This window comes from Melanerpes formicivorus, unplaced genomic scaffold (assembly GCF_026170545.1).
Source record: "Melanerpes formicivorus ecotype bairdi unplaced genomic scaffold, bMelFor1.0.p_v2 SCAF_13, whole genome shotgun sequence".
NCBI classification, from domain to species: Eukaryota; Metazoa; Chordata; class Aves; order Piciformes; family Picidae; genus Melanerpes; species Melanerpes formicivorus.
In genome coordinates, this window is record NW_027142365.1 from 20,122,628 (window position 1) to 20,138,765 (window position 16,138).

General features: G+C 57.4%; 1 protein-coding gene across 6 annotated transcripts in view; it reads right to left on the minus strand.

The window, feature by feature from the left end:
* ATP2C1 (ATPase secretory pathway Ca2+ transporting 1) overlaps window positions 1-15,175 on the minus strand; it is a 68,702-nt gene extending 53,527 nt beyond the window's left edge. Inside the window, exons 1-2 of one of the 6 annotated variants that reach the window (XM_068146372.1) lie at window positions 15,086-15,175; window positions 14,402-14,552 (exon numbers count right to left, since the gene is read on the minus strand). In XM_068146372.1, coding sequence (XP_068002473.1) covers window positions 14,402-14,407 — 6 coding nt within the window. In that variant the 5' untranslated portion in view covers window positions 14,408-14,552; window positions 15,086-15,175. The other 5 variants (XM_068146374.1, XM_068146373.1, XM_068146377.1 and 2 more) reach the window with 5 other exon arrangements.
* Window positions 15,176-16,138: the final 963 nt, after the last annotated feature.

Genomic DNA, 16,138 nt, shown 5'->3' on the forward strand with positions numbered 1-16,138 from the left:
GGCGGCAGGGGCCAGGGGGCGGCAGGGGCCAGGGGGCGGCAGGGGCCAGGGGGCGGCAGGGGCCAGGGGGCGGCAGGGTGTCAGCAGCAGGGATCAAGATGGCCTTGTCCCACTCTGCTCAGTGCTGGGCAGGCCACACCTTGAGCACTGGGCACAGCTTTGGTCCCTGCTGTACAGGAGGGATGTGACAGGCTGGAGAGGGTGCAGAGAAGGGCCACAAGAATGAGGAGAGGCCTGGAAGCCCTGGCACCTGAAGGAAGGCTGAGGGAGCAAGGGTTCTCCAGCCTGGAGAAGGGAAGGCTTAGGGGAGCCCACCTAACCATGGCAAACCACACAGAGGGTAGCTGGCATGGGGAGGGGGAGTGACTGCTGGGGACACTCAGACTGGGTGCCAGAAACATTTGCATTCATTGGAGCTGTTAACCACTGGGATAGAGTCCCAAGGGAGGAGGTGGATTCCCCCACATGAGATAGGTTGAAGGCCCAGCTTGGCAGGGTGCTGGGCCAGCTCATTCCAGCTCTGTTCTTACCCTGGAAGGTTGGACTGGGTGATCCCTGGGGTGCCTTCCAACCTGGGATTCTATGGCTCTATGAATGCAGCTCAGCAGAGGCTGGAAGCTGCCAAGGTGATGCCCATCCACAGGAAGGGTCAGGTGGAGGAGCCAGGGAATTCCAGGCCTGTCAGCCAGGCAAGATCATGGAACAGTCATCCTGAGTGCAATCACACAGCACTCACAGGATGGCCAAGGGCTCAGGCCCAGCCAGCATGGGTTTAGGAAGGGCAGGTCCTGCCTCTCCAACCTGATCTCCTTCCATGCCCAGGTGACTGCCTGGTGGATGTGGGGCAGGCTGTGGATGTGGTCTGCCTGGACTCCAGCAAGGCCTTTGACACCATCCCCCACAGCAAACTCCTGGCCAAGCTGTCAGCCCCTGGCTTGGACAGCAGCACTCTGAGCTGGGTTAGGAACTGGCTGGAGGCTGAGCCCAGAGAGTGGTGGTGAATGGTGCCACAGCCAGCTGGCAGCCAGGCACCAGTGGTGTGCCCCAGGGAGCAGTGCTGGGCCCCAGCCTGTTCAGTGTCTGCCCCTGTGCTCAGCACTGCACTGGTTAGGCCACACCTTGAGTCCTGTGTCCAGTTCTGGGCTCCTCAGGTTAGGAAAGATGTTGAGCTGCTGGAAGGTGTCCAGAGAAGGGCAACAAAGCTGGGGAGGGGTCTGGAGCACAGCCCTGTGAGGAGAGGCTGAGGGAGCTGGGGTTGCTTAGCCTGAAGAAGAGGAGGCTCAGGGGAGACCTCATTGCTCTCTCCAACTACCTGAAGGGAGGTTGTAGCCAGGTGGGGGTTGGTCTCTTCTCCCAGGCAGCCAGCACCAGAACAAGAGGACACAGTCTCAAGCTGTGCCAGGGGAGGTTTAGGCTGGAGGTGAGGAGAAAGTTCTTCCCAGCAAGAGAGACTGGCCATGGGAATGCACTGCCCAGGGAGGTGGTGGAGTCCCCAGCCCTGGAGGTGTTTCAGAAGAGCCTGGATGTGGCACTTGGTGCCATGGTTCAGTTGATCAGATGGTGCTGGGTGATAGGTTGGACTTGATGATCTCAAAGGTCTTTTCGAACCTGGTTAATTCTATTCTGTTCCATTCCCAGCAGGACAGCAAAGAGCTGATCTTCTGTCATCAGAGTGTATTCCCTGCGGTGATCTTGCATGCCTTGTGAATGACAGCTGCCTGCTGCCCAGCTAGAGCAGTCCTTCACAACAGAATGATGCCTGACCTGCCTGCAGTGCTGCACACTTCTGTGGCAGGCTCAGGCTGCTGCCTGGGAAATCTTCCACAGCTCTTGAGTAGGAAGTGGCAGAATGTAAATGAATTACCCTTGGATGTAAAGGGAGAATAATGATGAGGTCTAACTAATGCCATTGGTCTGATAACTAACACAGAGTTGGTTGTATGAACTATTCTCTCTCTTTCTCTGCTCCAGCTGACACCAGCTGGTGGCTTTGGCTTGGCTGCTGCTGACCTTGGCTGTGCTCTTCTTGTGGCTAAGTAACTACCAAGCTACTCTCTGCCCTTCTCCTTTCTCTTTTCCATTGTACAGGAGGGAAATGGGACAGAGAGGGGGAAGCTATTGGTAGCTCCCTGGTTTTAATAGTAATAATAAACCAGGTAGGAAGAGACCTCACAGATCATCGTGTCCAACCTATCAACCAATCCAACACCACCTAATCAACTAACCCATGGCACCAAGCACCCCAGCAAGTCTCCTCCTGAACACCTCCAGTGATGGTGACTCCATCACCTCCCTGGGCAGCACATCCCAATGGGCAATCACTCTCTCTATGAAGAACTTCTTCCTAACCTCCAGCCTAAACCTCCCCTGGCACAGCCTGAGACTGTGTCCTCTTGTTCTGGTGCTGGCTGCCTGGGAGAAGAGACCAACCCCCACCTGGCTACAACCTCCCTTCAGGGAGTTGTAGAGAGCAAGAAGGTCTCCCCTGAGCCTCCTCTTCTCCAGGCTAAGCAACCCCAGCTCCCTCAGCCTCTCCTCACAGGGCTGTGCTCCAGACCCCTCCCCAGCTTTGTTGCCCTTCTCTGGACACCTTCCAGCAAGTCAACCTCCTTCCTAAACTGAGGGGCCCAGAACTGGACACAGGACTCAAGGTGTGGCCTAACCAGTGCAGTGTACAGGGGCAGAATGACCTCCCTGCTCCTGCTGGCCACACTCTTCCTGATGCAGGCCAGGATGCCCTTGGCCCTCTTGGCTGCCTGGGCACACTGCAGGCTCATGTTCAGCCTACCATTGACCAGCACCCCCAGGACCCTCTGCCTGGCTGCTCTCAGCCACTCTGACCCCAGCCTGTAGCACTGCCTGGGGTTGTTGTGGCCAATGTGCAGCACCTGGCACTTGGATGTGTTCAATCTCCTGCTCTTGGCCTCTGCCCATCTGTCCAGCCTGGCAAGGTCCCTCTGCAGAGCCTCTCTACCCTCCAGCAGATCAACTCCTGCCCCCAGCTTGGTGTCATCTGCACATTTACTGATGATGGACTCAATGCCCTCATCCAGATCATCAATGAAGATGTTAAAGAGCACAGGGCCCAGCACTGCTCCCTGGGGCACACCACTGGTGCCTGGCTGCCAGCTGGCTGTGGCACCATTCACCACCACTCTCTGGGCTCAGCCTCCAGCCAGTTCCTAACCCAGCTCAGAGTGCTGCTGTCCAAGCCAGGGGCTGACAGCTTGGCCAGGAGTTTGCTGTGGGGGACAGTGTCAAAGGCTTTTTGTCCAGAGGAGTCCTTGTGCAGTTTATAGGTTGCAAATCTATGCAAACCTTGTCTCTTTTGCACACCCTCATTGCATTGCATGTTCCCAGGCTGCAGTTTGCCTGTCACTGCAGCTTCACTTGCTCCCAGCCCAGACTCACCTGGGCTGGCAATTCTGCTTTGGGGGCAGTTCTCCAAATTAGGTGGGGGGAATTTCAACCCACCACAGCTTCAGACTCACCCCTCAACACCACCATGCCTTCCCCCCAGCCCACTGGTGGAGTAGAAGCCACGGAACATTCAAACCTTGCATTCAAATCACCACCAAGCCCAAGCCTAACTCTAACCCCCAAGCCCAACCCCTAAGCCTAAGCATTCAGAGCACTCCTGCCTGCTCTGGAGGAGACACTGGGATGAACTTAAAGCCTGGCTGCCAAAAGCCTTGAGATGGCATCAGAGTTACTGAGAATGCACTGCCAAACCCCAGAGCAATCTGCATCTGCTTGGCCAAGATATGGAGCTTGAGTTTTTCCTGTTCAGAAACCCCCTCCTTGAACACTGGGAAAGTCTCTTTGAACATTTCCTGCATTTGCTGTCACCTAGGCAAGAGAAGCCTGGAAGCAGTGCAGTCAGCTCTGGCAGGTGTGGAAGCTGCATGGAATGCCCTGGGTCAGAAGCAGAAGGGCTGTCTCCAAGGGAGGCCTTACAGCAGCATCTGTTACCAACCCCTGAACCAAGCTGACACAGCCAAGGAAGGCATTCTTGAGGCCCTTAAGCAAGCTTCAGGTCAACCAAACCTGCTTCTCCTGGGAGGCTTCAATTACCCAGGCACTGCCCCATCACCTCCTCCTACAGCAACCCACAGCTTATGGCCTAGGCAAGTGGGCTGTGGGGCAGGGGGGGAACTGCCTGCCAGCCCCTACCCAGAGGGCGGCAGTCCATGGCTCCCTCTCAGCCTGGCAGCCAGGCACAAGTGGGGTCCCCTAGGTGTGGTAGGTTAGGGGCAGTCAAGAGTTGATTGGTACAGCCACAAGGGAAAGGCCTCCAGAGGCTGGAGAGCCCCAGGGGCACAGGCAGCTTGCCCCAGGACATTGCAATCTGTTCTTCTGCTCTGTTCCCTCTCTCTCTCTGTTGCAGGCAGTGCACAGCCAAAGCTCTCTCTCTTCTCTCCATCTCAGGCCCTGTGCTGTTATCTCATGGGGTGTGGGGCAGAGGCTTTCTCCTGGCCTTGGCTGGCAGTGAATCTCCAGCTGCAGCCCAGGGCCTGGGGAAGCCTGCAGCAGGCCTGGGGCTGGGGGCAGCAGTTTGGCTGCTCCTGGGCTGTGAGGCTGAGGGGGGTGGAGGCTTCTGGCAGGCTCTGACCTGGTAGGCTCAGGTGTGCTCCTTCTACCTGAATGCCTTCTGTGTGTCTTTGTGAACAGAGTTTCCATTCCAGCTTCCAACCAGTGTGGAGCATTTTTATTGACTCCTTGGGCAGGGCTGAAAGATCTTCCCTGGCCTTTGGAGCTGGGCAGCTCCTGGCTCAGAACTTGGATACTGGGGATCAGCATTGGGCTGAACACTGTTCAGGATCTTCATGAGCAATCTGGATGCTGGGATCAAGAGCATCCTGATGAAGTTTGCAGATGACAGCAAGATGAGCAGGGAGGCTGATGCTCCAGAGGGAGAGCCACGCTCCAGGAAGCCCTGGGCAGGCTGCAGGAGTGAGCTGGCAAGAACCTTACAGCATTCAGTGGGGTCAAGTGCAGGGTCTTGCACCTGGGAATGCATGGCCCAGGAATGCAGCTCAGACTGGGATCCACCTGGCTGGAGAGCAGCCCTGAGGAGAGGCACCTGGGGGTCTTGGTGGACAACAAGCTCAGCACAAGTGAGCTGCAGGGGCAAAGAAAGCCAACAGGGTGCTGGGTGCATCACCAACAGGGACAGAGAAGTCACTGTCCCACTCAGTGCTGCTTAGACCACACCTGGAGCACTGCCTGCACTTTTGGTCCCTGCTGTACAAGAGATGTGAACAGGATGGGAAGCATCCAGAAAAGGCCAAGAGAATGATCAGAGGCCTGGCAGCCCTGCCCTGGGAGGAAAGGCTGAGGGCTGGGCTTGCTCAGCCTTCAGCAGAGCAGGCTGAGGGGAGACCTTATTGCCATGGATACAGGACATAAAGGGTGGCTGCCAGGAGCATGGAGACTCCCCTGGTACAAGGAGTGCCCTGGAGCAGACAAGGGCTGGTGGGGACAAGGTACTGCTGGGGAGATTCCCTTTGGACTGCAGGAGGAAATGGTTCCCCATGAGCACAGTCAGGGACTGGAATCATCTCCCCAGGGCAGCAGTGCAGTCCCCTACCCTGGGCAGTGTAAGACTCAGCTTGCCAGGGGGCTGGGGCAGCTCCCTGCAACTGCAGCACCACCTGGACAGGTTGGAGCAGGTGAGCCCTGGGGTCCCCTGCAGCCTGGCCCTGTGTGGCTCTGTGTTAAGCACAAGAACAGAAGGATACAGAGTGCTGAGCACACACTGGGATGATCGAACCAGCACCAGAGCCCCACGGCAACCGAGCACCGATGGCCGCATCTCGCTCGGCTCCAAAGGGCTTCCACCTCTGCTTAAGTCCTGCCTCACATGGAGGGGGTTGGAAGCTGAAGGCCAAAAGACTTTGATCCTAAGGCTCACTCATTCATCTTGCCTGAGTGTTGCTAGCTTTCTAGAAGCGAACATTTCAGCTTGGAAAGCAGATCACCTGGCTGCTCTCCAGCAGAGCGCTCCTGTCTGCTACCACTTTGAAGCGCTGAGCTTCACAAAATGAAGGCCAGCACCTGAACAGCAAAGCCTGACAAAGGACTTGAGCAGCCTGTGCTACACCACCAGCCTGCCCATGACACCTGCAGACTGGGGCTGCCAAGCAAACACACCAGCAGGAAGGCTTGCTGAAGCTCCAGGACAGCTCCTGGATTCTGTCCGTGACAGCCCTGCAGTCACTCCAGGACGGGACACAAACAAATGCTAATCCAAAGCCCTGAACTCACTGCTTACAAAGTTCCCAGGATGAAACTTTCCTAGGACCACAGAATGTTAGGGGTTGGAAGAGACCTCCAGACATCACCCAAACCAAGCCCCCTGCCAGAGCAGGAGCACCCAGGGCAGGTCACCCAGGCACACATCAGGTGGGTTTTGAAGGTCTCCAGGGAAGGAGCCTCCCCAAGCTGCTCATGGGCAACCTGGCAGCCTGCTCCAGGGCTCTGTCACCTTCACAGGGAAAAGGGTTTATGGAGAAAACCTCCTCTGCTCCAGCTTGCCCCCAGTGCCCCTTGGCCTGAGCAGAGCCTGGCTCCAGCCCTGCACATCTTTATCCCCAGCCATGAGGGCAGCCCTCAGGCTCCTCTGCTCCAAGCCCCAGTTCCCTCAGCCTGGCCTCCCAGGGAGATGTTCCACTGCCTGCAGCAGCTCTGTGCCTCTGTGCTGGACTCTCTCAAGCAGTTCCCTGAGGTCCTTCTTGAGCTGAGGGGCCCAGAACTGGACACAATATTCCAGATGTGGCCTCAGCAGGGCAGAGTAGAGGGGGAGGAAACCTCTCTGACCTACTCCCCACAGCCCTTCTAATGCACCCCAGGATGCCCTTGGCCTTCTTGGCCACAAGGGCACATTGCTGGCTCATGGACATCCTTCTGCCCACCAGGATCACCAGATCCCTCTCCTCTGCTTTGCTCTCCAGCAGCTCAGTCCCCAGCCTCTCCTGCTCCATGGGGTTGTTCTTTGCCAGGTGCCAGGCTCTCCCCTTGCCCTTGTTGGGTTCCATTCCATTTCCCCCTGCCCAGCTCTCAGCCTGTCCAGGTCTGGCTGGATGGTGGCATAATTGCTTCCAGATCTGTGTCTTCAGCAAACCTGCTGGCAGGGTCTCCTGTGCCCTCAGCCAGGTCACTGATGAATATGTTGAACAGTGCTGGTCCCAGTACAGACTCCTGAGGGACCCACTAGACACAGGCCTCCAGCCAGACTCTGGATCAACAAAGCAGCAACCTTGCTGCAGAAAACCTATGCAGTGAAAAGAGTTCAAAAGCCTTTGCCCAAGATTCCAGAGGCTGCCTTTGCTAGCCCCCATGAGCCATTTTATCCCTTCCAGCTGTTTAGAGCAAACCAAGGAACTAGCCACAGAGGCTTGTCCCAGATTCACACCTTGGTGGTTGTATCTTATTTGCCTTCTCTGCCTTTATCACTCCTTGCAGCTTCTACAAACCACACTGCAAGTGCCAAGGGTGTCACCCAGTGCCAGTGAGGTGCCCTGTGCACTCTTGCCCAAACTCCAGAGCAGGTCTCACAACTAGACCTGCTCATCACCAACTTGTTCCATCTCACAACACTCCCCTGCTGTCTGCTTCTACTGAGCTGAAGCTACACCTGCAGAAGAACTGAGTCACCCCAAGGGCCTGGCCCATGCTGAAAGGAGCAGGTCTCACCCCTTTGGCCCCCACTGATTAAGTGGAGACTTTGAGCCTATTCAATTCACTAACTCAACAGAGAGGGCTCCAATGGGGCAAGGGGACAGAAGGGCTGGGCTAAGCTCCTGCCAAGATAGACAAACTCAGCCACCCTGACAGTCACCACCACAGGCAGCAGGAACTTGCTGAGAGTTGCCTTCTTTCAGCAGCAAGGAGAGCAGTTCATCCAGCAGAGATCCCAGCACCACCACACCTGCCACCAAAGAGCAGGTAAAAAACAGATCTCTCTCTCTCCTGTCAGGTTAGCTACCCTGGGAAGTGAACTTGCTGAGAGTTGCCTTCTTTCAGCAGCAAGAGCAGTTCATCCAGCAGAGATCCCAGCACCACCACACCTGCCACCAAAGAGCAGGTAAAAACAGATCTGTTCCTCTCCTGCTAGATCAGCCACCCTGGGCACTGATCTGTTCCTCTCCTGCTAGATCAGCCACCCTGGGCACTGATCTGCTCCTCTCCTGCTAGATCAGCCACCCTGGGCACTGATCTGCTCCTCTCCTGCTAGATCAGCCACCCTGGGCACTGATCTGCTCCTCTCCTGCTAGATCAGCCACCCTGGGCACTGATCTGCTCCTCTCCTGCTAGATCAGCCACCCTGGGCACTGATCTGCTCCTCTCCTGCTAGACCAGCCACCCTGGGCACTGATCTGCTCCTCTCCTGCTAGACCAGCCACCCTGGGCACTGATCTGCTCCTCTCCTGCTAGATCAGCCACCCTGGGCACTGATCTGCTCCTCTCCTGCTAGATCAGCCACCCTGGGCACTGATCTGCTCCTCTCCTGCTAGATCAGCCACCCTGGGCACTGATCTGCTCCTCTCCTGCTAGATCAGCCACCCTGGGCACTGATCTGCTCCTCTCCTGCTAGATCAGCCACCCTGGGCACTGATCTGCTCCTCTCCTGCTAGATCAGCCACCCTGGGCACTGATCTGCTCCTCTCCTGCTAGATCAGCCACCCTGGGCACTGATCTGCTCCTCTCCTGCTAGATCAGCCACCCTGGGCACTGATCTGCTCCTCTCCTGCTAGATCAGCCACCCTGGGCACTGATCTGCTCCTCTCCTGCTAGATCAGCCACCCTGGGAACTGATCTGTTCCTCTCCTGCTAGATCAGCCACCCTGGGAACTGATCTGTTCCTCTCCTGCTAGATCAGCCACCCTGGGAACTGATCTGTTCCTCTCCTGCTAGATCAGCCACCCTGGGAGCTGCCTGCCTGCTCCTTCCACCACTGTCTTTCCTGACTCAGAGAATCAGCCATGGTCTCTCCATGAAACAGAGCTACAAAGCAAAATGACTCAACATCCTTCCTGCAACATCTAAACTCAAGTAGGCAGCAGATTATCAAAGATTAACATTTCTGAGGGATCTGCATGGGGGAAAAGAGGGGAAAGCCTAAAGCAGCCTAATGCTTCACCAGCCAAACAACAGATGGGGAGATGACACTGACCACTCAATTAGAAAGAATTCACAGCACCATTGCATTGTTTGGGTTGGCAAAGCCCTCCAAGATCACCCAGACCAACCAGCAACCCAACCCCACCATGGCCACCAAAGCCTGTCCCCAGGTGCCATGGCCACAGGGTTCTTGAACACCTCCAGCCATGGGGACTGCACCACCTCCCTGGGCAGCCTCTGCCAGTCCCTGACCATTCTTGCAGCAAAGACATTTTTCCTCATCTCCAACCTAACCCTCCCCTGGCACAGTTTCAGGCCATTTGCTCTCCTTCTATCAACCTGAGAGTAGGGAGAAAGGCCCAAGCCCACCTCACCAGCTGTGTTTGCAATGCAAGGTCAGAGCTGTGTCAACTTAGCACTTACCAGAGCACTGCTGAAAGGCAGGAAGCTACCTGCTGGAACTGGGGTCAGAGTGGCTAAGAGCTGCCAAACAGAGAGGGACCTGGGGGTGCTGGTTGATGGTAGGCTGAACATGAGCCAGCAGTGTGCCCAGGTGGCCAAGAAGGCCAAGGGCATCCTGGCCTGCATCAGGAACAGTGTGGCCAGCAGGAGCAGGGAAGTCATTCTGCCCCTGTACACTGCACTGGTTAGGCCACACCTTGAGTCCTGTGTCCAGTTCTGGGCCCCTCAGTTTAGGAAGGACATTGAGAGACTTGAAGGTGTCCAGAGAAGGGCAACAAGGCTGGGGAGGGGTCTGGAGCACAGCCCTGGGAGGAGAGGCTGAGGGAGCTGGGGTTGCTTAGCCTGGAGAAGAGGAGGCTCAGGGGAGACCTCATTGCTCTCTCCAACTCCCTGCAGGGAGGTTGTAGCCAGGTGGGGGTTGGTCTTTTCTCCCAGGCACCCAGCACCAGAACAAGAGGACACAGTCTCAAGCTGTGCCAGGGGAGGTTTAGTCTGGAGGTGAGGAGAAAGTTCTTCCCAGAGAGAGTTGTTAGCCATTGTGATGTGCTGCCCAGGGAGGTGGTGGAGTCCCCATCCCTGGAGGTGTTTAGGAAGAGCCTGGCTGAGGCACTTGGTGCCATGGTTTAGCTGATCAGATGGTGCTGGGTGACAGGTTGGGCTTGATGGTCTCAAAGGTCTTTTCCAACCTGGCTGATTCTGTAACTCACTGCCCCAAACCCCAGAGCTATTCACTCATCTTCAGCCTGCTCCCTTAGCATCTAAGCCCTTTTGTACCATTTAAGATAACCATGAAACTCACCAGGAAAAGCACCTCCAGTGCAGGCACCCCAATCCTTTGTCATCTCAGTACTAGCTGAAGGACCAAAGGACTTTTTCCTTGACTTGTGTCTTGATTACTCACCCAATTATCAGCACTACCCTGAAATCACTGCTGACAGACTGCAGGATGGAGTTAAGAGGAGTCTTTGAAGATTAGCTGCAATTAACTAGGGCTCAAAACAATGAAAATGGAGGAGGATTTCAGAACCTCCACATGGTGCTTGCAGTACTTGGATTGTGCTCTGAGTTTATGTGCCAAAGTCCCACATGGGCTGGGGGAAATCTTTTGGATTGACAGGTGGGAAAACCTTGTTGTGACCTCTTCTGATAGGAAAACAAATGCTGCAGAAGGCCTTGGCAACAAAAGGTCCTGTTGAAGGGTTTGTAGCTGCAATCACAGACTGCCCTCACAGCAGAAAGGCTCAAGGCTGATGTAACCTCAACTGCATTCTCTCTTTTTCTACTGCAAGGCAGCCTTCTACGAGACAGTGCTCAGGAGAAGGGAGGAGCTGTCAATAGGCAAAAGATGGCAAGGAAAGCAAAGAAACAAATCTGACTGTGACCATAGAAAATTACTGAAAGTGACCCAAGGTAAAAAGGGAGAGAGCCAAAAATCACAGAATCACAGAGCACATCCACCTGGAAGAGACCTCCAGGCTCAGCCAGGCCAACCTCCACCCAGCACTGCAGGCTCAGCACCAAACCATGGCCCTAAGCACCAGCTCCACACACTGCTTCAACACCTCCAGGGATGGGGACTCCAGCACTGCCCTGGCCACAACATTCCAAGGCCTCAGAACCCTTCCAGGCAAGAAAGATTTCCTAGCAGCCAGCCTGAACCTCCCCTGGGGCAGCTTGCAACCATTGCCTCTGCTCCTGGCCCTTGACACCAAGGAGCAGAGGCTGTCCCCTCCTCACTGCAACCTCCCTGCAGGGAGCTGCAGAGAGCAAGGAGGTCTCCCTCAGCCTCCTCTTCTCCAGCCTCAACACCCCCAGCTCCCTCAGCCCCTCCTCTAGCCCAGGGGCTCCAGGCCCTTCTCCAGCCTGCCTGCCCTGCTCTGCACAGGCTCCAGCCCCTCAGTGTCCTTCCTGCAGGGAGGGCCCAGAGCTGAACACAGCACTCCAGCTGTGGCCTCCCCAGTGCTGAGCACAGGGGGATGATCCCCTCCCTGGCCCTGCTGCCCACCCTGCTTCTGACCCAGGCCAGGATGCCTTTGGCTTTCTTGGCCCCCTGGGCACTGCTGCCTCCTGCTCAGTGACTGCCACCCAACACCCCCAGGTCCCTCTCCCAGCTGCAGCTTTCCAGCCACACATCCCCAGGTCTGGAGCTCCCCATGGGCTTGTTGTGACCCAGGTGCAGGACCTGGCCCTTGGCCTTATTGAACTTCCTCCAGTGAGCCTTGGCCCATGGCTCTCACCTGTCCAGGTCCTGCTGTGAAGCTTCCCCAGCCTCTAGCAGCTGGACACAGCCACCCAGCCTGGTGTCATCTGCAGACTCACTGAGGGAGCCTCCCAGTCAGTGACTGCCAACCACACCCCCAGCTTTCCATACTCTTATGCACACTGAATTACCACAGGAAAGCAGCAGCTTTCCAAGCAGTTCATCACTCCACAATCTTGAACATTCATCCAAATGGAAAGAGATACAAATCTGCCTCCTCTTGCTCAATATCCAAACTCAAAAAGCCTTTCAAACAGAAACTTGCAAAGCAAACCTCACTCATAAAGACATTCTGTCTGCAATCTTTGTTCTACAGAGCTCCTTCAACTGTCTCCTGGAGAAAGCACATTATGGATCCTCTCAGGAGTGCTGAGAGGTTCCCAAATGCAGGCTGCTGGTGTCTAGCTCTCTGAGAATGTCTCCTGGACAGAAAGAGTTCAGAGATAGCAAGAACAGCAAAGCAGAGCAAATAGCTGCAGACATGTGCCTGGCTGGAGATGCAGCTATGAGATGGGGGAGGGGACACACATGGAAACTCTGAAGAGGAAACTATTCCAATATTAAGAGAAGCAGCTCAGCCTTTTTGTTATCCACACTCAAGTTCAGCCCTTCCCCCAGCCCCAGGAGCCCCTCTCCGTTCTGAAAGCCCTCACCAAACCATGGCATTTCTTTCAGCCTTTGAAAGATGCATCTGAACCTCCTGTGGGTTATGTTTCCCCTAGGTAAAGCTGGGGTGGTTCACATTCCTTCTGTTGCAGAAGCATTAGTAATTCTTACACAGAGTTCAGGTATTCCATCAGAAACTACAAAGGTGGCAAGAGCCTGGAATGGATTGTCCAGAGAGGCTGTGGATGGCCTCTCCCTGGAGACAGGCTCAAGGCCAGGTTGGATGGGGCTAGCTGAGAGGCATCCCTGCCCCTGGCAGGAAGGCTGGAGCAGATCATCTCTGAAGTCTCTGCCAGCCTAAGCTGCTCTGTGAAACTTCAGAAACGCCAGCCTGGTGCTACCAGCAGCCTTAGGCTGGGCAGTCAGACCACATGCAACTCCATTCAAACTCCAGCCACCAGATACAATGTAAAAGGCAAGAGAACCAAGAGGCAGCAGCAGCCTTCTGGCTGCTTTGGCTTCAGCACACCGACCTCAGAGCTACACTTTCCCCCCCTGCAACTGTACTGCTACCCAACGGCAATAAAGGATCTTGAAGGTCTCTTCCAACCTGGTTTATTCTGTTCTATTCTAAACCTGCTCTGCTTCCCCCACCCCGGGGGGAAACCTTCTACCTGCCCCAGGCTGAGGCACCACCACCGCTCAGGCAGCTCTCCAGCCCCTCACAGCAAAGAAACATCGGCAAACCCTCCCCCAGGCTCCGCAGCTCCTCCTGCCCCACGCCTTCCCCTGCTCTTCAGCTGGAATGACCAACACCACCAAGAAAATTCTACCATGAGGGTGCAAAAAGGCTGCTAAAATGGTAACTATGGCAATCTACATAGCCTTCAGCACAGCCTGCTCTCCACAACGACCACAGCTTTCCAGTCATGCAGCTATTTGGAAGCAGGACAACATCCAGCTGCAGCAAACAATGCAGTTAGCCCTGCCCCACAACTTCAACCTGCCTCTGTAAGTCAAACCCTTCCAAAGGCACCCTCCTTCAAACGGGGAGGGGGAGGAAAAGGAGCTGGGAGAGCTCAGGGAGCAAAGGAAATCCAGTAGCCACCTCCAAAAAATAAACCACCTTCAAAGAATCCAGTTGACACAAGTGGGAGGAAGCACTGACAGCTCTTTTCTGACACATACAGCAACAACAGGAACACATTTCAGAGGTTTCCTGCACTCCAAGAGGAAGAAAACAACAACTGAAAAGTCATTGATGGGGTTTTTTCCCCCACCAGTTAAGCTCACAGCCACTACTGCCAATGGAGCCAAGGGGCTTTCAAGGTTCCCAGAGCTCCAGCTGAGGACCAACACAGAAGAGCTGAAATACCTCCCCAGATTAAGTCATTTCCTACCTAGTCAAGGAGGAAATAGAGCAACTCCTTGCAGGCAGTACAGAGAGCTTACAGACACCAGACCCTTGGAGTGGTGCAACACAAGGCTTTGGTACCAAGAGAAGTCATTCAAGAGCACAAAACATGCACGGAAATATTTTAACAGGCAATGCAACCGATGCTTCTCAATTTCACCCTTCAAGACACAAAGTCACATCATCAAAGCAAGCACCAAGCACCCAATGCTTAGCAATCCCTCCATAGATCAGGGATTTCCACCCCAAGCACAGAGAGCGCTACAACCATGCAACGGGCCTCCTGAACACCTGCCAAGAGACAAGACAATCCGTCTCAGAATTAGTTCAGCAAGCAGCAGTGCCAATGAAGGGAAACAATGGCTCTTCAGCTGCAAGCTACAGGTCAGGATTCCTACCACGACACGGAGAGAGAGCAACCCTGCGAGCCCCCGGCAGGGTGAAACCTGCACACGCACCCGTCGGAGCTGTCACCACATTGCATGCAAAACTCCTCTCAGCTCCAGTGAGGTCAGCGACTCGGATGAGACCTTTACCTTCATTTTCCATCGAAATTGTACTTGAGTCGATAGTTACAAAACTCTTTAGCAACAGCAGCGCCGGAGCGGGAGCTGAAAGGTGAAGAGAGAGATGCCCCAAGATGCCAGGCAATCACACTGCTCCCTTTGCCCCCACCTGCAGCAACATCTGCAAGAGAAACCAACGCTAAAGGTGGAAACAAAATGACGGTGACAAAAATAGAACGCGACGGGCGGACCCTGCAGGTCGCCACCGCCTCTCCCCTCAGGGCAGCGCGGCGCTGGCACACGCACAGAGGCAGCCCGCAGAGGACCCAGATCAGTGGCCCAGCGGCTCCGGCAGCGGAGAGCAGGCAGCAGCGCAGAGCGGGCAGCAGCGCCGCCGCCTCGCCTCGCCTCGCCACCAGCGCCCCGAGCAGCCGCGACCCGCCCGGGGAGGGGCCGCGCACCGGCCCAACGTAACGCCTCACCCCGGCTCCAGCCCCCGCCCGCACCCCGCGGACCGCGGCGGGGGCGCGGCGAGGAAAGCGGAGGGTCGCGGGGGGTCGCGGAGGGTCGCGGAGCGCGGCGGCCCCCGCCCCGCCGCGGCTGCCTCGGCCGCCGCAGCCCCCGCCGCGGCCCTCCCGCTCACCCCGAGGCGCAGCCGCCGCGGGGAGCCGGGGATGGCGGCGCCGTGCTGAGACGCCGGCCGCGGCCCCTCACCGCCGCTCGTCGCCGTCGCCTGGCCGCGCTCCCACGGCCGTGGTCGGGGCTGCGGCGGCACGGCCGCGTTCCCGCTCCGCTCACTTCCGCGGGCGGCAGCGGACGGGGCGGGGCGGCGCGGCGGAAGGGCAGGGCGGCTCGGCTCGGCTCGGCTCGGCTCGGCTCGGCTCGGCTCGGCTCGGCTCGGCTCGGCTCGGCTCGGCTCGGCTCGTCTCGGCTCGGCTCGGCTCGGCTCGGCTCGGCTCGGCTCGGCTCGGCTCGGCTCGGCTCGGCTCGGCTCGGCTCGGCTCGGCTCGGCCTGCGTGTACCGGCGCCCTGCGCCCCCAGAGCCCGAGCGGGAGGGGATGCTGGACCCTGCGTGCCCCAGCCCGGAGCTGGGGACATGAGGCTCAGCCACAGGGAGCCCCGGTACAGCGGGGCGAGCCTTGAAAATAGGCCCCGGCCGCTGCTTGGGGGAGCTCTAGGGACGACCCCGGCTGCCGACCTCCCGTGATCTCCTCCGGTGGCCACCTCCGCGGCAGGGTCTCCTCATCCCGCGGCTTGGGCAGAGACAACAGGTTACCGGGAAGGACAGGGAGCTGCGGGCGGCGCTCCGGGAACGGGGAGCAGCGCCTGGGCTCTGCTGCGGGGGCGCTCCGCCAACAGTCGAGCGCGGCCCGGGCCCGGCAACGGCCGGCGGCTGCAGAGCGCTGCCCGCAGAGAGCGCTGCCCGCAGAGAGCGCTGCCCGCAGAGAGCGCTGCCCGCAGCGCGCTGCCCGCAGAGAGCGCTGCCCGCAGAGAGCGCTGCCCGCAGAGCCCTGCCCGCAGAGCGCTGCCCGCAGAGAGCGCTGCCCGCAGAGAGCGCTGCCCGCAGAGCCCTGCCCGCAGAGAGCGCTGCCCGCAGAGCGCTGCCCGCAGAGAGCGCTGCCCGCAGAGCCCTGCCCGCAGAGCGCTGCCCGCAGAGCGCTGCCCGCAGAGAGTGCTGCCCGCAGAGCCCTGCCCGCAGAGCGCTGCCCGCAGAGCCCTGCCCGCAGAGAGCGCTGCCCGCAGAGAGCCCTGCCCGCAGAGAGCCCT